Below are 26,896 nucleotides of genomic sequence, written 5' to 3' on the forward strand. Positions count from 1 at the left end.
ATCAGTACATCAGTGGAATAAAGAGGACCACAGAGGTACAAGAAAGGAATTGGCCAAAGTTCATTATAAAGGAATATTAGCAAGGAGGACAGCAGAGCAGCAATGGCTGGAGTTTCAGAGAGAAATAAGGAAGGTGCAGGACAGGTATATTCCAAAAAAAATAAATATTTGAAAAGAAAATGACACAACTGTGGCTGATGTGAGGTCAAAGACAAGTAAAAGCAAAAGAAAGGGCAGACAAGGATGCAAAAATTAGTGCGAAGGGACAGGATTGAGAAGTTTTATAAAGCTCACAGCAGTCAACTAAAAAGGTCTGATGCATCATCAATGAATCCAAAAGATTGAAGTTGAGCAAACGGAGTCTTTTATTTGCTGTAGAATGGAGTCACTTCTGTGCTGCTCGACTGTCCTGCACTGAGGAGGGGGCTGTGCAAAAGTCACCTTTATTCTGGAGCCTGTGGGAGGGGCCTCAGGTACAGTCAGCCAATGGGTGTGCCTGAACAGATAAAAATACACATACAGTGGTTTACCACATTCACCCATTGTTTTTATTCAAATAGAAGAGTCCAGCGGGAATGAAATGGTGATGATACATTTACAAATCAAGTCTGGTTTTTCACGGTGACTGTCATAATACCAGCTGTGATTGTAGTCTGGGCCACCTGTGTGCAATTGTTGGCATTGGGCTGGTGAGTATGTGGCGATGAGTCTGGTGTGTTCTCTGTTGGGGGTGAGGTAATGTGCCATGGCCCTAGTGTATCGTGGGTAGCTCGGGGTGAGGGGAGTGTGGAGTGATCAGCAGAGGTCTCCAGAGACCCTGAGGGTGCCAGATTCCTCAAGGAGCCAGTGTCCTCATGCCTATCAGGATGCGTCACGTAGGCATATTGGGGATTGGCATGGAGGAGATGGACCCCTTTGACCAGGGGTCAGACTTATGGCACCTCGCATGCTTCTGGAGTAGTACCAGCCCTAAGGACATCAGTCACGTCGGTAGCATTGTAGAAGTATAGTTTATATCTCAATGCTTAAAGCTTTTGCTGTTAGAATTAGAAGGCAGCTTATAATTATAAAATGACTGAACCATATTATTTGCCATTAAATGGCTGAACTCATTTTACAAACTCTAAGAAAACAAGTTTAGACCTTGTTAACACCGAGATAAGACTTGCGTAAACATCATTAAAATCATATCCTTCAAGGTAATGTTAATTATTTACCAGACAAAAACACATTCCATTCTTCTATGTATGATAAACACCAGAAAACACAGCTGAGAACATGGTTTTTTTTAAAATGGTAAATTGATGTAAAGGTGGGGGTCACTTCCACCCCTTATCCATTTGAAATTATGTAAATATAGAATGAAATCTCTGTATCTTTGGAGTGAGAGCTTCAGACAGGATTTAGAAATTGACCTCTCCGGATTAGTCTTACTCACTTCCCGTCTATGAATTGATTATTTATAATAAAGATGTGTATGCTTTAAAGAGATATTTTGCTACGTGTTCTATTCTGCTCTCTGGTTTCATTTCAGAGGTGCGGGCTGACTTCCACAGTGTGGTCTCTGTCGCAGATTTCCTGGAAAAGGAAAATATACATTCTTGTGATGTGGCATTCGTGGTGGAATGCCTGATGGAGCGGAGCATCTCTGGGAGGACATTTTGCCAGCGGGAGACTAGAAGGGCCCGAGACCGCAGGTCTAGGAGGACGGTCTTCCAGACCATTTCCACCTGCCCACTCCCCCAGGGGTTGTAGCTGGCCAGCAAGTATTGGCGCAGCTTGTTACTCATGAAAGAGGATCCCCGGTCACTATGAATGTAGCTGGGGAAGGCGAATAGAGTGAAGAGACTGTGCAGGGCTTGATGACTGAGGCAGCAGTCAGGTCAGAGCAGGGCATGGCAATCGGAAAATGGGAGTTCTCATCAATAACACTGAAGAAGTTCACGTTGCGGTCCATGGGAGACAGGGTTTCTTTGAAGTCGACACTCAGATATTCAAAGGGGCGGGTGGCCTTTATAAACTGCACTCTGTCTGGCCTGTAGAAGTATGGTTTGCACTCCACACAGACCAGGCAGTTTCAATGGAGTACGGCAGGTTGTGAAGTGGAAAAACATGGTAACTCCGGGGAAGCAGAGATCATTGTGAAGGGCTTGTAAGCGGTAAATCTGTGTGCTGGCACAGATCCCACGGAATAGGGCATCAGGTTGCACATTGAATTTCCCGGGCCAATACAGGATATCGTAATTGTAGGTGGACAGTTCAATTCTCCACCTCAATATCTTGTCGTTCTTAATTATTGCTGATTATTGAACATGAACGCAACTGCACGTTGGTCAGTTAGTAGGGTGAATCGTTCACTGGCCAGCAAGTGTCTCCAGTGTCGCACTGTGACACTGGCTTGGGCCTCGTTCATGACAGAGGAGTGTCGAATTTTGGAGCCCTGGAGGATACGGGAAAAGAAAGCAACTGGTCTAACCCTAACCCTGCCCCTCTGGTTAAGGATGGCAGGCAAAGCAAAGTCTGATGCATTGCTTTTGACCTGGAATAAGGAGGTAACATCCACCTCGTGCATTGTGGCCTTGGCCATATCTGCCTTGATGCAGCTGAAGGCTGCACGACCCTCTGGCGTCACAGAGAGAAAGAGGTGGATTTGACGAGAGGGCAGGCCTTGTCCGTGTAGTTGGCGTTCTATTGGGCATAGTAAGAGAAAAACCCCAGGCACCTATTCAGGGCCTTAAGGGTGTGGGGGAGGGGAAGTTCCAGAAGTGGGCGCATGTGGTCGGGGTCTGGACTAGTGACTCTATTCTTAACGACACAGCCAAGGATGGCAAGGTAGATTGTGCGAAATACAGATTTAGCCTTATTAACATGATGCCAGTCTTAAAAAATTCTTCCAATATGCCAAGCTCCTCAATCTCATGAGGAGCTTGGCATATTGGAAGAATTTTTAAGACTGGCATCATGTTCTTGTAGGTTGTGGTCGCAGATGGTGACATTGTTGAGATACAGGAATGTGGCCTGCAGCTCGTACTGATCCACCATGCCATCCATCTCTTGCTGGAAGACTGAGACTGTTGGTAATGCCAAAGGGGACCCACAGGAAGTGGTAGAGGTGGCCATCCGCCTTGAACCCAGTATATTGGAGGTCCTCTGGGATGATAGGAAACTGATGATATGCAGATTTCATGTCGACGGTAGAGAAGACCCGATGCTGTGCAATTTGATTCACCATATCAGATATATGGGGGGGCGGGTGCATCTAGTTGTGTGTACCTATTAATTGTCTGACTATAGTTGATGACCATTCTGTTCTTCTCCCTATTCCTCACTACCACCACATGCTCTCCAAGGGCTGGTGCTGGCCTCAATGATTCCCTCATTAAATAGCAGCTGCACTTGCATCGAATAAAGGCCCTGTCCCCAGCTCTGTACCAGCTACTTTTGGTGGCGATGGGTTTTCAGTTGGGGGTGAGATTGGCAAACAATGGTGGGGGGGTGATTTTGACTGAGGAGAATCCACAGATCATGCACATTGAGCAACTGGTTTGTTGGCTGTGTGCAATGGGGGGTGGGGTTGGGGAGGAGGGCTGAAGGGTAGGTTTAGTGCAATTACAGACAGTGAGGGATAGATGGGGCCCTTCGATCTCCATTGTCATGCTTTGAAGGTGACATTTAAAATCAAATCCCAGTAGCACGGCAGCGCAAAGCTGCAGCATCACTAAAAGTCTTTATAATCTGTATCCTGTTTCATTTTCTATTCATGTGTGTGAGTTCTTACACAACACATGGATGAAGGAAAGGTTCTTTACTTTAAAGTTGATATAAACAGCATCATGAGGTATGCCATGAGGCTGCAAGCCTCTATTACAGATCTTGCATACAGCAGTCTCCCCTGCTGGCAGCCAAGTATAATCAAACAGGATCTATATCCATAAGACCTTGCTAGAAGCAAATGCAACCATGATCACTATCATTACATACCCCCACACAGTCAGTCACTACACATAAGCCATGGACATCGCTGTATGTGACTGAGTATAAAGCCTTTATAGTCTGTATCCCACATGGTCAGAGTCACTACGCAGTAGTCACAGACATCCACCGTATGTGACATTGACGCCTTTTACCACAAGGGAGGAGCTGCACGGTTTTGGGGTTAATGAAGCTCTCCATGCTCCCACTATTGACTAGGCAATTTGTCACATGGCCATTTACCTGAATATCCATCACTGGTCTGGCAATCTGAGGTGGGCTGTCATGGTTGAGTGTGCAGGCCAGCGTTGGAGCATTGCTTGTTGCTGTGGTGAAGAGATCAGGGTGTCCGAGATGGTGGCCCCCATGACTTGCATATGACACTGCTAATTCCTGACAAAACAGCAATAGCTAGAGTTCAAAGTTGGTAGATGCCTCAGGTGATTGAGAGTCGAATTTCAGCTTCTCTGGCTTCAGGATCTGCCGCATGTAGCACTATGGATCAACCACATTAGACTGAGAGTTGTGATTAATAGGCTTTAATCACCTTAAGACATGAACACATCTCACATATTGCTGGCCTGGTTCCAAGGCAGTTATTGAGGGAGAAGCTTGGGTGTAACAGCCTTTATGGAGATTTCAGAGGGGAAGAGGGGGCAGGCCAACTCAATCGGTACATGCATACAGACAGTGCTAATAGCTATGCAGAGATTCCGCCACACTCCATTATAAAACTAAAGCAAATAAAATTGATGCACCATCAATGACTCCAAAAGACTGAAGTTGAACAAACTGATAGGCTTTCATTTGCTGTAGAATGGAGTCACATTCATGCTGCTCAACTGTCCTGGACTGGGGAGAGGGCTGTGGAACAGACACCATTATTCAGGAGCCTGTGGATGGTGTGCCCAAACAGATAAATATATTCATTAGAGTGGTTTACCACAAGGCCATCAGGAAGGAAAAGGTGAACTTTGAAAGGATGCTTGTAAATAATGTCAAAAAGGACATCTAAGGCTTTTTACTTTTAATATAAAGTAAAAAGGAGGCAAGTAGATAGAGGACTGATAGCAAATGATGCTATAAAAATTATAATGGAAGACAAGAAGATGGCAGAATGATTCATGGAATGAAGGGATTAGAATATGAGGAACATTTGATGGCCCGTGGACTGTACTCTTTTGAGTTTAGAAGAATGAGGGTGACCTCATAGAAGCATTTTGAATGAAAGGCCTGAACAGGGAAGATGTGAAAAACTTGTTTCCCATGGTTAGCATGTCTAAGACAAGAGAGAACAATTTCAGGACTGAAGGGGAGGAATTTCTTGAGCCAGAGAGTGGTGAACCTCTGGAATTTGCTACCTTGGGCAGCTATGGAGGCCAAATCATTGGGGCCACTTAAGGCAGAGACTGATGGGTATCTGAGTGGGGAGAAGGTACGGAAGCAAGGCTGAATGGAAGATTGGATGATCTTATGAGAGAATTGATGAGATCATGATGGGCTGATGACCTACTTCTGCGCCTGATAAAAAATTCAGCAACTAGAATAGAAATTGGTTCTCAGCATTGTATAGACACATTTTGAAATACTGAACCTAGTTTTTAAATACAGGAATGATGAGAGACATTTCTAGCTCACGAGCCCATGCCCCTCCCCCAAATACACCACTTCAACTCCAATCCTCGTGTTTTTTTTTTGCAAGGTGGGAGGAAACCAGATCACTCAGACCCTTGCATGCACAGGGAGAATGTATAAAGACCTTACAGACCACTGGATTTCAAACCCAGGTGCCATAATAGCTCTGAGATCACCCCGAAGCTAACTGTACCATTCTAATATGGCGCCTTTATGGGGACATAAAGCTAGAAGAGGGAAGGAAGGAGCCCTTCATATGTCTGAAATTCATGAAGGGATTTATCTTTCAAATAATCTGAGACAGCAAGGTCAAAGCATGGAAAATATGTAATAACCATCCTGGATTGTTATCGAGGCATTTTGACCTAGCTTGAATAATCTCACTGCCACAGCATATCACAAAAATTAGAACATCAGTATGAGAGCTAAAACCCAAAACATTTTGAAATTCCATTTTGTCTAGTTTTTCACAATTTACTCTTTTATTGCATTTAAATCCAAAATACCAATCTGATAACGGTCTACTCCAACACATAGTTTGGACTGTTCATTTAATTTAATACAACTAAAGAAGACTCGTAATGCATTGTCTTTTTCAAAGGATTTCATTGCTCCATACTGATGATTTTCTTGCAGATGAGTAAGTGCAGGATTGTTCAGTTAGGCTTTACAGCGTTTAAGGGGGAAAAACTTATGAAGAGTTGGAGAGGTTTAGAGAGAGAATTCCAGAGCAAGAGTTTAAGCCTTGGACTCCAGTGAACATCATTCATCCTGCAAAATAAAGTATCACATCTAATAATATGATATATAACTACTCTCTAGACCTTGCTTGTCAGCCAATTTCTTAACTAACAATGACTTGCTATCATCCTGGGCTTCAACATTAGCACAGTCATTTCGAAAGCTCTATCAATCACCCTCTGAAAGTCTATATTAAAAGCAACCATTGATATTTTCCTGCAAACTATTTTAGTCACTTCAAAAAATTCACGCCAGTGCAATCTTTCACAATTGTACCAAGCAAATTAAGCCCCGCCTTTTGTGAACTTGGTTGGATCTGTTAGAAATTAAAGTACCTTTAAAGAAATTGCTCGAGACAAAAATTGAGAACAAAGAACATTTATTACTACAACAATGCAAAGTTGGGTGCTTCCCCTTACCCTGGGAATACACACACATACTGGGGCTCACCCAACTTTTATACAGTCAATTTCAGTATCAGAATGCCCTCCCCCTTACATTCTTCTGCCCCCTGGATGGGTTTGGCATAGGTAATCCTTCCTGCCTACGTGCAGTTTCAGTACACTTGGAGGACCAGGGGGTATCCTGTGGGTGCCCCATCATGTCATTGTCCTTATTCACACCTTCCTGATTCTCTGGGCTACAGTCTCTTGATATGCAGAGTTGACTCATTCTATCTAGGGTTGGCTAATTTCATATGTATAAATCTGTGTATGGTTAGCTAATTAGAAATGTATGACTTGGTACTTCTGTCCAGGGCTAGGAGACCCTTATCTGATCCAGACTACCTCAACTTCCTACATTCTATTGTACCTTACCATTCCTTATCTTAGTCCTATGGTCTTGTCACAAAGACTAGAAGATTCTTATGTTAATCGTGCTGACTCTGCTTTCCTGCATCCTAAGCCCCAAGCTTATCCTGTTTGAACTGGTTACAGCCATTTTACTGATGAACTTTAGTTTCTTCCATGTTCATAAGTTTAGGTCAATTTTCCCATCTCTCACAATCCTCACTTTTCTTTTAGATCAGTAATACTGATCTTTCACCATGATCAGTGTTACTGATCTTTGGTTACTAGTGTCAGTGTGACTGATCTCCCCCCCCCCCGCCTCACTTTTCTTTTAGATCAGTAATACTGATCTTTCAAGTGTAAGGTGTAGTTTTACCCAGCTGGTCAATAACCGAATTGTAATGTCTGTGTAAAGTCTTTAGGTAGGGGAGCACCATGAAGGTCAGAGTAGCGAGTCCAGCTGCTTATTAGGGTTGCGAGTATCAGGCTCCAGCTCTCAGTAAAGAGTCTAGTCCATCCCACACGTTGAAACATTGAAGCAGTGTCTTTGAACCACCCGACTTTTGTAAGCGTTGTCCTGACGAAGTCTGTGAGAGACGCTGCCTTCAGCAGCGAACGAGTAGCAGTCTGTGAGAAGCGCTGCCTTCAGCAGCGAACGAGTAGCAGTAGTCAGGCGGTTCCGTTTAATTGTGGCTAGTATCTGATGTCCTCTTCAGCCCCGAACTCTAGGGCCACCGATCTCCGAAGGCTGTTTGGAGCCTGATAAAAGTGTCAAGCAGCTCACGTTGTTGGAAACTGGTGCTCCCCTTCACGGGGTGATGAAAAGTGACCAAGCTGGGGGGGATTGTTTCTTGTGATTTAACTGTGTGTTGCAGCTTGTCTGCTAACATTAGCATATGTATCATTGAACTTGTGAGTTGCAGCCTGTCTGTGTACATTAGCATATGTATTAACTCTCTCTCTCTCTGCTACATGTAGAATCCTGACTACCATTCTGTCTGTCTTTGTCCCACCATGTCCTTTGTGCTATCGCCTCAAAACTCTTGTCTCTAATACCTGTGTAGGCTAAGATACAGATTAGATGTACTCCACTAAAGCTGTTCAGTTCCCCTGGTCCGTATTGGAATCCCTTGTATCCCACTATGACTATACATTAAATCTATGCCCTGTCTACATTCTAAAGGAGCACAATTGTAACCTCTGCTGCCCCTATTCCAGGGGGACTTAAAACATTAACGAACAATATTCCAAAAAATGAGTAAACAACAATGAAAGTAAAACCCATTGTAATGCAGCAAAAAAACAACAATAACTGAATAAACCACAATAAATGTAAAGCTCATTGAAAACAGCAATAAAATACAACAAAAACTGAATAAACCACCATAACTGTAAAGCTCATTGAAAACAGCAATAAAATACAACAAAAACTGAATAAACCACCATAACTGTAAAGCTCATTGAAAACAGCAATAAAATACAACAAAAACTGAATAAACCACCATAACTGTAAAGCTCATTGAAAACAGCAATAAAAAACAACAATAACTGAATAAACCATTAAAAAAAAACGAGTAACATTACGGCACTTTGTCACGGCGCAGTGTAAGTTTCAGGTCTGATGGATGAGGAACTGCACGCCAGGTTGGGGTTTGAATCTGTGTGTCGTGATGTTGTGGTTCAGAAGCTGGTTTAATTCTTTGAATGTGGGTCCAGCCTTTCTCTCTTGTTCTTACTGCGGTGTCTGTAATTAAAAGTACACAGAAGGGACCATCCCAGGCAGGTTTTAGTTGATCCTCTTGCCATGCTTTTACATATAACCAATCACTAGATTTTAATAAAATGAATAACAATCTGACTTTCCTTTGTGTTAGTGTAAAAATTGTAAAATGAAACACAAACCATATTTGCATGGGTTTTGAATATGTTAGACCTTATTAAAATGCAGTTGGAGCTGCTTGTCTGTATGGGGCACAACCCTCCAATTTGTTAGAGTGAGTACATAACAGACATTGCAGCACAAGAGCCCCTGCAAGAGAACTTGAAACATATTCAACCTTTAGTTCTGCCTTAAGTAAAATGCCTTGTGCCACAGCTCACAGGAGCTGGCCTTATTTAAAACAGTCTGTAAAACAGGCACCAAAAAAAAAGTTAAAAGATGTTCTTATGAAGATTGCACACACAATAATTTAAGTACAGGCTAGTTTCTATTATATTCCACTTAAAAGTTCTGCTGCATGAATCCTGGAGCTTGTGGAGTCATTATTGAATCAAGAAATATTGGTACCATGCCAATCTCATTCTAACATGCCAATTTCTCCAGTCCTTAAGTCAAGATGTACTGAATAGCATCTGGTACAAGATTTGTGAGTTATTAATGATATTATTATTCTTATGCACCCAATTGTTCTGAACTATGCCACCAATTTAAATCATATTCCACCTATTGCAGTACTCACACAGCACCATAGACCAGTTCGCAGGTTTATTTCTCCATTAAGCTGAATCCAGTTGCGCAGGGTTTACCTCCGTGATTATTTACAATGTAACTTCCGCACTACCGGATTTAAATATAAACCTGATGAATGGGGGAAAGTTATCATGAATTAAATAACAGCGGCAATACAGAGAAATTGTGCTGAGGCATTAATTTCACTCCAGAGGAAAATGCACCAGAGAAATGAATGATTAAACTTATAGGAATCCCCATAGGAATCCCCAGAGGTATCTTTATTCTCCAGAGGTGGGTGATCTTTAAACTCACGGACCTTGACTGCTGAATGTGTAGAAGAAATGTATTAAATGTATTGATAGGACTCCATACCTCTAACTGCAAGACAAGAGCCTGAAGCCTCAATTTCAAGTGCCACAGTGCACTTAAAGGGACATGCACACTCCCCCTTCAACTGGCTGATCCAGCCACTTTACACATCAGATCCTTTCTTTATCTTACATACACTTAAAATAAGATGTGTCGAACTCACCCTATTTGCGCAAACATTTCTCCCTGCAAATGTTATAACATCACTCAACTCTCAGGTATTCCCTGTGCAAAATCACATTTGAATACAATTTATTTCATAAATTGGAATTAACTGGTAGTTAAATTCACTAATTCTACAGTATTGAAAAACGATCATTTATGACATTTAATTTTTAGCATGAATTTTAATCAATATTGGTCAGTGACTGAAATGGGAAGTCATGATTTATGAAATTATCTCTGGTCTCTACTCTCCCACTCCCTGCACTTCTCCCAACATTCAGGAGCTGGCACACAGTCCCTGCCTTTTTCCATGTTACTCATCTACTATTACTTTAACTGCTTGCATCAAAATGTTAGCCTTTGCTTTCTGCTTATCCTCAGATGTCTGGACAAATGCTTTTTGTGTGATCTGTAGAAGCTGGGTTATTCCCTGCTCATGCCAATTTTCTGTCTTTTGTAATTTTCTCCTAATGTCTGGGGCTGAGTTGGTAACAAAACCTGTTAGTACCAATTGCTCCCCTGCTGGGGATTCTATGTCGAGACCCCCATATTGTATATATATTTGGTCCCAAAAATTGGTCTAACTGTTCGGCACATCCCTGGGGATCTTCTATCAGGGAGGTCAGTTCTTTCTTAAAGTTACACACTTCAGTACTGGTCAGGGGCACATTTACGAAACCGAGACCCTCTCCCATGGGAACTTCCCGCAGTGGTCTCATCCAATTGGTTTCTGGCTTATTAGGTCTGGGTTCCTGCTCCCTGGGAAATGAATCAAAGGGTTCTGCCCTTTCTTCCTGAAGAGTCTCACGCTGTTCTGAATTAAAGTTACCTCTCTCTCCTGTCAACAGAGGTGGTAATCGAGTGCTTTGTGAGCAAGTTATCATACCACTCCTGCTCTCTTCTCTCTTCTCTAGTGGTGGGGGAGGTGGGGAAGGTGTAGAAGGGTAGGTCATAGGAGGGGAAGGAAAGATAGGAGCCGGCATAGGAGGAACATAAGGTGGAGGGAGGGAATGTAACACATCCCAACCCTGTGATTCAGGGACAAAAGGTTCCTCCTCTCTCTTATCCCTGAATTCTTTCTCATTCAAAACCAGCTGTTCAATGGATCCCTTGAGCCAGCAGGCTGCATATTCCCTGCTCTCAACATTGTCTTTCTGGTTTTGATAGAGCCATAGGTTCAAAGCTTTACACATCCATTCATCCTCGGATCCGAATTTTGGCCAGTACACGGAGCTCCCTTTAACCGGGTATTTAACCCATTCAATACAACAATACCTGACCATTGTCAGTTTGTCTTTACCACGGGTCTTTCCTGTGCCCCACTCAGATAACATCAACCCAAGCGGGCTGTACGTAGCTATCTGGTGGTCACGTCCTGTGTCAGGACTCTCTTCTTTACTGCCCGTTATTCCCATGCTTAGAAACAAGTAAAATACCTGACCGTCGTCAGTTTCTCTTTACCACGGGTCTTTCCTGTGCCCCACTCAGATAACATCAATCCAAGCGGGCTGTACGTAGCTATCTGGTGGTCACGTCCTGTGTCAGGACTCTCATCTCTACTGCCCGCTATTCCCATGCTTAGGAACAAGTAAAATACTCTTACCGAGTTCTGGCAGTACTGCTCTAGCGCGCGTCCTTCCGCCGTTTGTTCTCAATGCCTCTTCTCGGATATCACTCGCTTCTTCCACTGACCAGCCACCCGTCGCCCGTGAGTCCAGCTGAATCAGCCGGGGTGCACCTACTCTCGTCGTCGGGGTACTCTGTCAGTGGAGGGAGTGTGATCCCGGACGAGCCCCCATTTGTTAGAAATTAAAGTACCTTTAAAGAAATTGCTCGAGACAAAAATTGAGAACAAAGAACATTTATTACTACAACAATGCAAAGTTGGGTGCTTCCCCTTACCCTGGGAATACACACACATACTGGGGCTCACCCAACTTTTATACAGTCAATTTCAGTATCAGAATGCCCTCCCCCTTACATTCTTCTGCCCCCTGGATGGGTTTGGCATAGGTAATCCTTCCTGCCTACGTGCAGTTTCAGTACACTTGGAGGACCAGGGGGTATCCTGTGGGTGCCCCATCATGTCATTGTCCTTATTCACACCTTCCTGATTCTCTGGGCTACAGTCTCTTGATATGCAGAGTTGACTCATTCTATCTAGGGTTGGCTAATTTCATATGTATAAATCTGTGTATGGTTAGCTAATTAGAAATGTATGACTTGGTACTTCTGTCCAGGGCTAGGAGACCCTTATCTGATCCAGACTACCTCAACTTCCTACATTCTATTGTACCTTACCATTCCTTATCTTAGTCCTATGGTCTTGTCACAAAGACTAGAAGATTCTTATATTAATCGTGCTGACTCTGCTTTCCTGCATCCTAAGCCCCAAGCTTATCCTGTTTGAACTGGTTACAGCCATTTTACTGATGAACTTTAGTTTCTTCCATGTTCATAAGTTTAGGTCAATTTTCCCATCTCTCACAGATCCATCATTTTCTATCGCACAAACCACCATCAATGAAGATTGGTAACAACTGCTTGTACATGATTATCCTCTTTTTTAATATTTTATTTATTTGAAAACAAAGTAAGAACCACAATTACAGAATTAGAATGAACAAATTATCAAAAGTAAATTTGCATGGTTACATAGAAAGGAAACGACACGATCTATAAAAAATCCTACAAACCTAACCCCCTCTCTACCGATCTACCCCTCCCCTTAACCTAAATCTACTCCCCATAAAAAAGGAGAATAACTTCAATCATTCATTCACTATAAAGTGGAGACCCAGCTGCACCCGACCAGTTTCAGATTTTCAACTTAAAATAATCCAAATATGGGCTCCAAATCTTTTTAAATCTATAATATTGATCTTTTAAATTATGCTTTCTTCTCCATTGGTATACATGTCTTCATTTCTGAATGCCATCTTTGCAAACTAAGCTCCATCAGATTTTTCCATGAAACATCCATACATTTCCTTGCAACAGCTAAAGCCAATCTAAAAAATGCCATTTGAAATTTATCTAATTTATGTAACAAAGCCATTTCAGTAAGCTCCCCATTTAAAAAGATCTTTGTCTAAAGAAAATTGTATTTTCAAGGTTTCTTGCAAACAGTCTCTTAATTTAGCCCAAAAACCTTTAATCTTATCATATGCCGAAACTGAATGCAAAAATGTACCCTTCTGCTCATTGCATCGAAAACACAAATCTGAAGCCCTCCGTTTAGATTGTTTCAAATGTTAAGGAGTTAAATATAATTGATGTATTGATAAGTTACCAACCTATACCTAACATGAACTAATTTTGTCATAGTATCTTTATTAATCTTCCTCCAACTATCTATATCAAATTGAATCCCCAAATCTTTCTCCCATTTAAGTCGTGATTTATGCAAATCCATCTTAGGCAATTCCCGTTGTAGTAGGTTATACCTTTCTGAAATAAATCCTTTCCTTCCCCATCTCGAATTAATACTTCAAGTAATGAATCTTTAGGTAATTCCAAATGTCTCAGTGGCTGATCTAGGTCAAGTGGCGCCCTGTCAAAAACACCCCGCCACACACCAACCGTGCCGCTGCCGCCCGACAGAGCCGAGTAAATCCACAATGCCTGTGCTTCTCACCTGCCAATTCCGTTCCCGGCTGGAAGGTGCAGGAGGCGCCTGTGACAGCGCATCGGGCGCCAGCCGCTCAAGGCAGGATCAATGGGGAAAATGGCCGTCTTCCCTACCCAGAATCCGCCACGCCCGTTGGAACGGCTTCGCGTTTCCCTGGGGAGGAAAGGGGCATGTGACCCGATGAGCTGCTGGTCTGGAGCGGCGTTCTAGTGAGTCCCGGCACCTCTGGGAGGATGGAGATTAATTATTGGGCCAGGGACTGGGATATTGGACGGGAGAGGCGAGGACAGTGGCACCTCCCTGCAAGTTGGGTCCTTGATTCCTTGCCCCACTCTAGCTATGCCTATGCACTGCCTCCATATGTGGTGTGGGCAGGTTCCATTGTGGCCAGCACATGAGAAGGAAACATTGGTGAGTCCATGGAGAAGGAACCTCAGTGGGAACAAGAGGTGTTCTCTACATGGCACCAAGATCCAGAAAAGTAAACAGTTCGATGTTCACCTTCAATCACAGTGTCTTCAAAGTAGAGCACCCTTTGGGATTTAATTTTTCACTAGGCGGGGCGTGATCTTGATTGGGTCGCCAGAAGGAATTGTCATTCCGATAATGCCCAGCTCAGATGTCTTAAGATAGTTAAAATAGTTCAAAACTCTCAGTTCTGCTTCAGTTACGACAATGGAAGAGATGTTGATTCTCTTTGGCATTTTAGTTTTTTTACTGTTTTGTCTGAAAGTCATGAAATGCCTTAAGCACGTTCTACTCACCAAGTGGTTTGGAGTTCCGAAACCTTCCTTCATTTCCCTGGGAGAGTGGGCAGGTAATGTGGACATTTTCATTCAGATCGGTGGAATTCTCGAGCAAAAGTCTGCACTCTTCTTGTCTTGACACCACGCATTGCCGGTTCCTTCGTGTTTCTGCCTTTGTCACCTTTCTGATGGAAGGAAGTTCTCAGGACTCGATGTTCTGGATAGGGGGGAGAGATGGTGTTTTTAGTGGCACGGTCTGAATTCGAGACCCACGAAGTCCTAAAATTGTGTATCCTTGTTTAAGGACAAAGGGAAGGAAGTGGAGGAATTGGAATTGTTGGCGTTCTCGTACTCGAGTAGAAGGCTGCATGCCACGAAACGAGAGATGAATAGTAAAGAGCAAACAATCCAGAAGTTGTTCAATTGATCATTATCACGTGTGTTTTCTTTCGTCCAGGGGGATCCCAATCTTTTTGTTCCTCTGTACCCCATGGGCATTTTTATAGGTTCCCGTGTACCCCCAAACATTAAAAAACAACACTGTGCAATCTGACTGCAGATGACAACACCATGTATTGTACAGTAGTGGTTATTCTCTCAGACCCAATGGACCCTCTGAAAAAGTACCACTGGGGGTACATGGACCCCAGTTTGGGAGCCCCTGTCCTAGACTTTTCAGTGTTGAAATGCCCCACTCGGGGGCGTGGCAAGATGGCGTAGAGCAGGGGTGTCAAACTCAAATTCACAGAGGGCCAAAATTAAAAACTTGGACTAAGTCGTGGGCCAAACTAAATATTTAGTGAAAATTTTCAACAACATCTGCATGTTTTCTCTTCTTTCAACATATGTAATGTTAAACTTTTTCTTATTAAAATAAATGTTTAATAATAGTTTTGGTTAAACTCTTTCCAGAAGAAGCATGAACAAATGAGAAATAAAATATTCAATAAATAATATTTCTCTATAGCCTTTAAGCTCCTTTTAAATGTACTTTTTTTCACACGCCAACAAGTAAAAAAAAACAACTTGCTTCAATGACAAACAGGTTTGTCTTTTAAAATGATGAACATAGAGTCTGCCTCCCACCTGTCTTTCGTTTGGCCATTTTTCGTAAGGGGTTTATTACGTGTGAGTTGGGCGACAGGTGGCAGATGCTAATGAAAGTAAGGAGAGGAGGTGGGGGCGATTAGCGGGCTGACGGGCCGGCGCCAATGCATTTGCAAAGCATTCTGGGATTTGTAGTATTAGCTGTGCATGCGCTATACTGGCGCGGCGGCCAGCGGGCCAGCTCTAATACATATTTGATATGATCTTGCGGGCCAAATATAATTATATCACGGCCAAATTTGGCCCACGGGCCTGAGTTTGACATGTGTGGCGTAGAGTCTAGACGTGTAATCTCGACCTCTCTGGCCAGATTTTTAAGTACCTGTTTTTTAACTCTTTGTATTCAAGTTTAAATTTTTTAAATTTTAGTTAAGGAATTATTATGGCCACTAATGGTAAAAAGGTTAAACCTCAAGTGCAGAAGAAGTTACATTTCCGAAGTGCTGAAGATTTGGGGCCTAGACGACTTGATACAGCCCCAGGCTCAATCTCTTCATTGTCTAAACCTCAAAGACTGCCTGTGGGAGCTGAAAAAAAAATGTCTATTACTCACCAAGTGAAGGATGGCACTGGAATTACCCATTCTCTGGAAGAAGGTGCGTGTACTCAAGAAGTGGACCCCGATTTGGAAAGCCTTTCGATTTTTAACGCAGGGAGCACGTAGGAAGACGATTCCATTGTTGGAAATGCATCAGGTAGCACTTCAATCTGAAGAAATTGCTTATCTTCGTGATTTGATTGAAATCAACGAGATGCGGGGGGAGACCAGCAGCGACCCCCTGAGGAAGTCGGGGTGCCGTCGCTGGGAGTCCAGACCAGCAGTAAAACTTTTAAAATGCCTTCTGTTGAGTTGCAGCAGGAGCTGCAGTTACCTTGTTCTGCCACTATGTCAGAGAGAGCAGAGCTGAGATTTATGGATTCGCAATGTATGCAATTAAATACAGTTATTCAACCTATGTTGACAACTCTAATGAATGAGATGGTTCAAATTAATGCTGGTATAAGTTCAGAATTAAATATGGTTAAAGCACGTGTGGATGCATCTTATGAAGAATTTTAAAAATTTCAGGCTGCTTTTTTGGACTGTAAAAAACAAGTGACTTCAAACACAGAAAAAGTGTTGAAGGTTAAAAAATCAGTCATAGAACTAGGAGAACGTGAAAAGGAGCTAGAAAGAAAAAGAGACTACTTGGAGAATCAAAGCAGAAGGAATAATATGAAAATTGTTGGTTTGCCAGAAGGTATAGAAGGACAAGATCCTCATCGTTTCTTTGAAGACTGGATCCCGCAAATATTAGGGCAAGAATTTTTCTCTGGGGGATTGGTACTGGAAAGAGCCCATAGAGCTTTAAGAAGAACACCCTCAGCTGGTCAACCACCGAGACCGGTAATAATTTGATGTTTGAGTTATTTGGACAGAGAAGCAATACTTCGACTAGCAGTGCAAAATTCGAGACAACGACAAACTCCGTTATTGATTCAGAATAGCAGAGTTTTTTTAAATCCTGATTTGAGTCAAGAGGTCATTCAACGTCAACGTTGATTCAATCTAGTTAAAGAAGTTTTGTGGCGTAAAGGTTATAAGTCTACTTTTCGCTACCCTGCAGTGTCGAAGGTGTTTTATGGAGATGATCAATTTCGGTTTTTTGAAAATGATTGTGAAGCAATGATTTTTGCTGATTCATTGCCAGATATAAGAGGACAAAGACGTAGTCCACCATTATCTCCTAAAGAAAAATTTGGTTGTTCTGGAAACGGAAGAAATGGCAGAAATGGGAAAAACAGGAATGGAAAGAGTCTACCTCCTTCTGAAATGGGATCTCCAAGATTGGAATCTTTTGGATGAAAAGAAGAATTTTCTTATTCTATTTTTTTTTGTTATTATGATATTTTTATGTTATTGATTGTTTGGCTGGGGAGGGAGAAATTTGCACTAGGTTCTTTACTAGTCATCAGCCACTGGTGGGTGACCCACATCCAATTTTTGTTTAGGGATTATTACTTTTTGGTAGCTTTTTTTTCAGGGGGGGGGAGAAATTTTTCTTTTTTTTCTTTATTTTTTTTAATTTTCATTTTAGTTAATTTTTAATTTGTGATTTTTTTCCTATTGGAGGGCCTATATACATTGATTTCAGTTTTCATATAAAGATATTATTGGTATTTAGTAATAATAGTAGATATGTCAAAGTTGAGGTTTGCTACTTTTAATGTTCAAGGTTAAACAGTCCGATTAAGGGTCTTGGCATATATTAAGAAAATAAATTGATATTGCTTTTTTACAAGAAACACATTTGAATGTGAAGGAAAGCATGAAATTAAAAAGGAACTGGGTTGGGCATGTATATTCTTCTTCATTTAATTCTAGAGCTAAAGGTGTAGCAATTTTGATACATAAAAATTTATCTTTTGAATTACAATCAATGGAGGAAAAGGCAGGATGTATTCTTAAATTGAATTGTAATATTTTTAGTGAATTTTGGACTTTACTTAATATTTATGCCCCGAATGCAGATGATGAAATATTTATTTCAGATGCATTTTTATGTTTGGGTCAGGCTAACGATAATATTTTAGTTGGTGGTGATTTTAATTGCGTTTTGGATCCTTTATTAGATAAATCTCCGAAGAAAGTTAAGAAATCCAAGATGGCAATTCAGGTCCAAGCGTTGATGAAAGATCTTAATTTAGTAGATATTTGGAGATGTCTTAATCTGACAGAGAAAGATTTCTCCTTTTATTCATCTAGACATGAATCGTTTTCAAGGATTGACTTCTTTTTAGTATCGGCACATTTACAAGGGAAAATACAACAAGCGGAATATAAAAGTAGGGTGATCTCAGATCACTCTTTGTTATATTTTACATATGCAACTTCTGAGAAAATTCAAATGGCTTATCGTTGGAGGTTTAATACAATGTTGTTAAAAAATATGGAATTTATTGATTTTTTTGAAAAAACAAATTAATTTTTTTTAAAGAAAATTCTAATTCTGTTCAAAGTAAGTTTGTATTATGGGATGCTATGAAAGCCTATTTGAGAGGACAAATAATTAGTTATACTTCTAAAATAAAAAATAATCAATTAAATCAGAGTCTTGAATTAGAGAAACAGATTGATGAGTTAGAAAAGGAATTTCAGAAAGATGCTACAGAAGATCAGAAAATAGAATTATCTAGGTTGAAATTGAAATATACTTTGCAGTCTTATCAATTTGAATGTGTGATTAATAGGACTAAACAATGGTATTACGAATGGGGAGAGAAAACACATAAGGTATTGGTGTGGCAATTAAAGAAAGAACAGATTTCGAGGACTATTAATGCTGTTAGACGGAATTCTCTTATTATAAACCTCGTGAGATTAATGATGAATTTTATAAAAAGTTATATACATCTGAAGGAAAACAAGAAACTGGATCAATTGATTAAAAAAAAATCACAGTTGAATTTACCGATATTAGAGGATGCAGATATGCAGGAGTTAGAAGAACTATTTACTGATTCGGAAATTAAAATGGCTATGATGGAAATGCCAAACGGTAAATCGCCTGGTGATAATAGATTTTCGGTTGAATTAAAAAAATTTTTAATGATGATTTATCTACAGTGTTTGGGGATGTATTACGTCAAGTTGGAGAACATTATGAATTACCTGAGTCTTGTTTTAGTGCTTTAATTACAGTAATTCCTAAAAAAGATAGAGTTCCTTTGAAAGTATCTTCATATAGACCAATTTTGTTGTTAAATGTAGATTATAAAATAATAGCTAAAATATTAGCGAATAGATTGGCTAAATTTTTAACCAAGTTGATTCATATTGATCAAACAGGTTTTATAAAGAATAGATATGCTTCAGATAACATTTTGCGCGTGATTAGTTTGATTAATAGATTTCGACAATCTTCAGATCACCTGATGGTGATATCCTTAGATGCAGAAAAAGCATTTGATAGAGTTGAATGGAATTTTTTGTTTAAAGTTTTGGAGAAATTTAAGTTTGGTTCTTTTTTTTATTAGTTGGATTAGGGCTCTATATAGTAAAGAGTATTGACGAATGGTTTGATTTTGGAATCCTTTAAGTTAACTCGATCAACTTGTCAAGGTTGTCCTTTATCACCAGCTTTGTTTGCATTAGTGATTGAACCTTTAGCACAGCTGATAAGACAAAATACACAGATACAAGGTATGAAAGTTTTAGATGAGGAGTATAAAATTAATTTATTTGCTGACGATGTATTGGTGTATTTAATAAACCCAGCTCAGTCACTTTTGCACTTGAAGGAGTGTTTAATACAATATGGATGTCTTTCTGGATATAAAGTTAATTGGGAAAAAAGTGAAATATTACCGGTAAGTGAAGGAGATTATTCAGTTTATAAGAATATTATTAATTTGAAGTGGACTGATCGAATTAAATATCTGGGTATAATTTTGAATGTTAATTATCAATCTTTATATAAATTAAATTATGCTCCATTAATGAAAAAAATTAAAACTGATTTAATTAAATGGAAAGATTTACCTATTAATTTAATGGGTAGGATAAATACAATTAAGATTAATATTTTTCTGCATATACAATATTTGTTTCAATCTATTCCACATTTTACTTGATAATTTTTTTTGAGATTTGAATAAAATGGTTAGGGAGTTTTTATGGAGGGGTAAATTTTCGAGAGTAGCTTTGAATAAATGAACTTGGAAATATGAGTTATGAGGACTATGTTTACCACATTTTCAAAATTATTATGAAGCAGCCCAACTTAAATTTATTAGTTCATTGATGGATTTGGTACGGCCTCCTAGTTGGGCTAAAATTGAGATGGCAAGTATTTCTGAATTTGAAATACATCAATTTTTGTTGAGATGGAATATAAATTTGTTACAACAATATAATGTGCCTATACTAAAACATTTAATGAAGTTATGGATAAAGAAAAATAAAATGACAGACTCTAGGGGTAAATTATCGGCTTTGACTCTGTTGTATAATAATCAACTTATTTATTTTTCAATACATAATCAAAGTTTATTGCATTGGAGATTTAAAGATATGAAAAATTTGGGAGATTGTTTTAAAGAGGGTAAGTTTTTATCTTTTAATCAGATGAGGAAAGGTTTTGGTATTGATAAGAACTCTTTATTTCTTTATTATCAAATTCAATCTTTGGTAAAATGTATGTTTGGTAGAGATATGATTTTACCAAAAATGACAAAATTTGAGACTTTTCTTATGAAGGTACCAGAGAAGGGTTATATTTCATCTATGTATCAAATACTACCGGATGGTATGGATAAAAAGGGTTGGGATAGATCTAAAATTAAATGGGAAGCGGATATTGGTTTTATTTTTTCTGAAGATGATTGGTTAGATATCTGTTATGATAGTGTATCTAGATTGATAAATGCACATTATGCAATGATTAATTACAATTTTTTACATCAATTATATTTCACACCTGAAAAATTAAAAAAATATTGTTTTAATGAATCAGATATGTGTTTTAGATGTGGTGATATATGGTTGGAACTTTTTTTCATGCTGTTTGGTTATGTATACATATACAATCTTTTTGGAAGAAAATTCAATCATTTTTAGAATATCTGTATAAGGTTAAAATAGTTTTAGATCCAACAGTATTTTTATTGTATAGTTTGCAACCTCTGAAAGGTTTGGGATTAGATAAGTTTCAGTTTGCTTTTGTATATTTAGCTTTATCTGTAGCAAAAAATGTATTGCTAGTATGTGGAAAGATACAAATATGATTGATATTAATAGATGGCATAATGAGATGAAATATTGTTTAATAATGGAAAAAATTATGTATGTTTTGTGTAATAATTATAATTTTTAATTAATAAAATATGTTATACTTAGAATATTTACATTTCAATTTATATTGATCAGATTTTAATATGTATATTTAAATTTTTCTTTAATATTCTTTCTTTTTTCTTTCTTCATGGCTCTCCTTAGGAGAATTGGGTGAAGGGTGGGGGGGGGGGGTTCTTTTTTTTCTATATATAAAAAAAGTTCATGTTTATGTTTAATTGCTGCATATGTCATATATTATTTGTTTTTTGAACGAATAAATAAAGTTTAACAAAAAAAGAAATGCCCCACTTGCATTTTGGGATCCAGATGCGGAGGTAGGATGTCTTGAAGTTTCTTTGACCATTGTTCGGCAAGGGGATTGGTCGAGTTACCGGCATACCCTCCTTTCAGAGAAGGCAGGGCGTGTATTGTTGGGGAGTTCTTTGCACATGACACTCTCATTTCAGTTGGAGGTAATGCACTGAAGTCCCCTTCTGTAGTATTGCACCGACAATCCAGGCAGTGCAGCTCAGGACAAGTGCAAAGACGCCAAGGGGTTGCTTATCTGGTTACTTTAAAAAGACCTTGTAACTTGTTAAAAAGCCGTATATTCTGGCCAGAATTGATCCCTTAGTAGCGCTTTGAACCGACCATAATTTTGTCATTATTAATGGTGCATTAATGGAGAACTTATCAATTCGAAGTTTGATGATTATTATTTGAGTAATGGGAGTGGTGAGATAATATGAGATCCTATCTGTGCTTGTGCAACCAATCTGAATCTTGAGAAAGACGACCACTGGTATAATTCTGGCAAAAGAGCATTTTATTGTGAGGCATACGTGCAACACTAGAAACTACCTTAACAACTTTCGAAGTAATTACGGGAGGGCAAGGAGGGCATGTTATCTCATCACTCCCATTACTCAAATAATAATCATCAAACTTTGAACAAGTAAGTTCTCATTCAATGTTCCATTTTTTTTTGTAATACTAGTTGGTTCGTTATTATGAGATTTCAAAGCTCAGTGGTCTTTTTTTTTGCAAAGTCTGGAAGATCATAGGGTAGATCAATAGACCTCCAGTAAGAGGCACAATTCAATCAGCAGCCTGTAAAACTGCTGCAGTGAAAATTTGCCCCTCCGTCCTCAGGGGTTTATTATAAAACCTGTTAAAAGTTCTTTCATTTGACCATCCTACCTGACAGAAGCTCAACTAGCAATAGACGTAGCTGCTGCTCTGGTTGAGTGAACCCCAAATTGAGTGGTATCCACTCCATCCAACCCCATTGTCCTCTTTAGCCCTCTGGCCAAGGTCTGAGGATGTCTGCTGATGTGGTTTCCTGTATCATATAAACAAGAATCTCTCTTCCCCTCTGATATCGTGAGTACATTCAATATATTGTCTCAGATACGGCACCACACATGATCATTCATCCACTTGATAAGTGTACAATTTAAACTTTGTCCACACACTACCAGGTTTATTGTTTCAACAAGTCATGAACTTGAAATTCAACAAAATAATTTTCCCAGATGATATAGTCCAAGTGTAAACAAGTTAAAGTTTGTATTCTTTGGGCTGAAGTCAAGGCCACAAGCTTGAGCAATTTCCGTGATAAATCTTTCTTTGGCTTGGCTTCGCGGACGAAGATTTATGGAGGGGGTAAAAAGTCCACGTCAGCTGCAGGCTCGTTTGTGGCTGACCAGTCCGATGCGGGACAGGCAGACACGATTGCAGCGGTTGCAAGGGAAAATTGGTTGGTTGGGGTTGGGTGTTGGGTTTTTCCTCCTTTGCCTTTTGTCAGTGAGGTGGGCTCTGCGGTCTTCTTCAAAGGAGGCTGCTGCCCGCCAAACTGTGAGGCGCCAAGATGCACGGTTTGAGGCGTTATCAGCCCACTGGCGGTGGTCAATGTGGCAGGCACCAAGAGATTTCTTTAGGCAGTCCTTGTACCTTTTCTTTGGTGCACCTCTGTCACGGTGGCCAGTGGAGAGCTCGCCATATAATACGATCTTGGGAAGGCGATGGTCCTCCATTCTGGAGACGTGACCCATCCAGCGCAGCTGGATCTTCAGCAGCGTGGACTCGATGCTGTCGACCTCTGCCATCTCGAGTACCTCGACGTTAGGGGTGTGAGCGCTCCAATGGATGTTGAGGATGGAGCGGAGACAACGCTGGTGGAAGCGTTCTAGGAGCCGTAGGTGGTGCCGGTAGAGGACCCATGATTCGGAGCCGAACAGGAGTGTGGGTATGACAACGGCTCTGTATACGCTTATCTTTGTGAGGTTTTTCAGTTGGTTGTTTTTCCAGACTCTTTTGTGTAGTCTTCCAAAGGCGCTATTTGCCTTGGCGAGTCTGTTGTCTATCTCATTGTCGATCCTTGCATCTGATGAAATGGTGCAGCCGAGATAGGTAAACTGGTTGACCGTTTTGAGTTTTGTGTGCCCGATGGAGATGTGGGGGGGCTGGTAGTCATGGTGGGGAGCTGGCTGATGGAGGACCTCAGTTTTCTTCAGGCTGACTTCCAGGCCAAACATTTTGGCAGTTTCCGCAAAGCAGGACGTCAAGCGCTGAAGAGCTGGCTCTGAATGGGCAACTAAAGCGGCATCATCTGCAAAGAGTAGTTCACGGACAAGTTTCTCTTGTGTCTTGGTGTGAGCTTGCAGGCGCCTCAGATTGAAGAGACTGCCATCCGTGCGGTACCGGATGTAAACAGCGTCTTCATTGTTGGGGTCTTTCATGGCCTGGTTCAGCATCATGCTGAAGAAGATTGAAAAGAGAGTTGGTGCGAGAACACAGCCTTGCTTCACGCCATGGTTAATGGAGAAGGGTTCAGAGAGCTCATTGCTGTATCTGACCCGACCTTGTTGGTTTTCGTGCAGTTGGATAATCATGTTGAGGAACTTTGGGGGACATCCGATGCGCTCTAGTATTTGCCAAAGCCCTTTCCTGCTCACGGTGTCGAAGGCTTTGGTGAGGTCAACAAAGGTGATGTAGAGTCCTTTGTTTTGTTCTCTACACTTTTCTTGGAGCTGTCTGAGGGCAAAGACCATGTCAGTGGTTCCTCTGTTAGCGCGAAAGCCGCACTGTGATTCTGGGAGAATATTCTCAGCGACACTAGGTATTATTCTATTTAGTAGAATCCTAGCGAAGATTTTGCCTGCAATGGAGAGCAACGTGATTCCCCTGTAGTTTGAGCAGTCTGATTTCTCGCCTTATGATGGCGACAAATGTTGCAACAAATCCAACAGATATAGCGTGGTAACATGGTGTAGGCAGACGTAAGTGAAGTAGTCTTCATGAATCTTGAAATCAGCGGATGATTCCCAAATGAGGGTTCGGTGTCTCATAGAGTCAGGAAAGCCTCTTTTGGGCACTACCAGTTGCCCCAATAATCACAAGGACAAAGACTGGATTAGTTTATTCTGATACAATGGTGATTTAATCGAAATTTTCCCTTTTTACCTATAAGTTGATCCTGCTTATACCAAATATCCAATATAATTCTTAATACTGGTAATTTATATTTTTGTAACAATAAATAAATGGACCCCTTTCTTTTTCAGAAATTTGATTCAATTCAACTTTAGCCCAGACCGGTGGTTGTTGAGCATCAAACAACCTATTAATGAATTTCAACTGTGCCGCTTCATAATAGTTTTGAAAATGTGGTAATTGAAGTCCTCCCCATTTGTATCACCACGTTAATTTATGCATAGAAACCTTAGACAATTTACCCTTCCATAAAAAAATAACCAAATTACTTTCTTTAATTCTTTAAAAGATTTCTTCGGTATCACACATGGAATAGATTGAAAAGATATTGTATACAAGGATAAATATTCATTTTTATACAATTTACTCTCCTAATTAAAGTTAATGTCAAATCTTTCCATTTCTGTAAATTAATTTTAATTTTATTCAACAAAGATATATAATTCAATATGTATAAGTCTTGATATTCTTTATCAACTATAACTCCTAAATATTTAATCTTATTGGACCATTTAAATTTAGTAATCTGTCTACAATCACCTGATATCGGAAATATTTCACTCTTCTCACAGTTAACCTTATAAATTGACAATATACCATACTGATTTAATAAATTCTGCAGTATTCTCAAAGATTCTTTAGGATATGTTAAATATATTAAAACATCATCAGCAAACAAATTAATCTTATACTCTTGTTCACCTACTTTGATACCTTTAATATCAAAATTTTGCCTAATACCTTGAGCTAATGGTTCTATTACCAAAGCAAACAATGCTGGTGAAAGAGGACAACCTTGTCTAGTTGATTGAGATGATGTAAAAGCCGATGAAATCAGACCATTCATCATTATTTGTGCTGTGCGATTAGTATATAAAGCTTTAACCCAAATAGTAAAGAGCAGTCCAAATTGAATTTTTTCTAAAATCTTAAATAAAAATTTCCACTCAACCCTATCAAAAGCCTTTTCTGCATCCAATGCCACTATTGTTGGTTGATTAGCTTGTTTTCTAGCAGAATTAATTATAGAAATCAATTTAGTAACATTATCAACTGAATATTTACCTTCTATAAATCCAGCTTGGTCAACATGTACTAATTTTGGCAAATAATTAGCCAATCTATTAGCTAATACTTTCACAACAATTTTATAATCTACATTTAATAATGATATTGGTCAATAAGAATACACTTTTAATGGATCTCTATCTTTCTTTGGAATAACAGTAATCAATGCCCTCGAAAACAATTCTGGAAATGAACCCATTTCAAAACTTCCATATAAACTGGAAACAACAAATCATTAAATTCTTTATAAAATTCTACTGTAAACCCATCTTCACCCGGGGATTTCCCTCCCGACATTGATTGCAGTGCTTCCTTTAATTCCATTACTGTAAAAGGACAATCTAAGTCATTAATATCCTTCCCAAAAATTTAAATTTAAATTAGCCAAAAAGAAATCAATTTGCTCAGTATTTTATCTATTTTCGGATGTGTAAAGTTCATTATAAAATCTAAAAAAATCCTCATTAATTTCCTAAGGTTTATAAGTAATCTTCAGATCTTTCCTAATTGCATTAATCATTCTTGATGCTTGTTCCATTATTAATTGCCAAGCCAAATCCTTATCTGCTCTTTCACCTAACTCATAATAACGCTGTTTCGATCTTCGAATCAATTTTTCATATTTATATGATTGCAAAGTATTATATAATTTTAACTTGGATAAATTATCTTCAGTAGAATTCTTTTTCTAACCTTTCAATTTCTTTTTCCAAATTCTGACTTTCAGTCAAATATTGTTTTTTTAATTCTAGCTGTATAACTAATGATCTGACCTCTCAAATATGCTTTTAAAGCATCCCATAAAACAAATTTACTCTGAATTGAATCTTGATTGATTTGTAAATAAAAAGTAATTTGTTCTCTAATATATTTAATAAACTCAGCTCTTTTTAATAACATCTAATCAAA

The 26,896-nt window shown here is 39.6% G+C and overlaps 1 protein-coding gene across 1 annotated transcript in view; it reads left to right on the plus strand.

The window, feature by feature from the left end:
• Positions 1 to 14,491: 14,491 nt before the first annotated feature.
• hsd17b3 (hydroxysteroid (17-beta) dehydrogenase 3) overlaps positions 14,492 to 26,896 on the plus strand; it is a 92,695-nt gene continuing 80,290 nt past the window's right edge. Inside the window, exon 1 of the mRNA XM_069889106.1 lies at positions 14,492 to 14,573. Coding sequence (XP_069745207.1) covers positions 14,492 to 14,573 — 82 coding nt within the window. The remainder of the gene's footprint in view (positions 14,574 to 26,896) is intronic.

Source organism: Narcine bancroftii, chromosome 1 (genome assembly GCF_036971445.1).
Source record: "Narcine bancroftii isolate sNarBan1 chromosome 1, sNarBan1.hap1, whole genome shotgun sequence".
NCBI lineage: Eukaryota > Metazoa > Chordata > Chondrichthyes > Torpediniformes > Narcinidae > Narcine > Narcine bancroftii.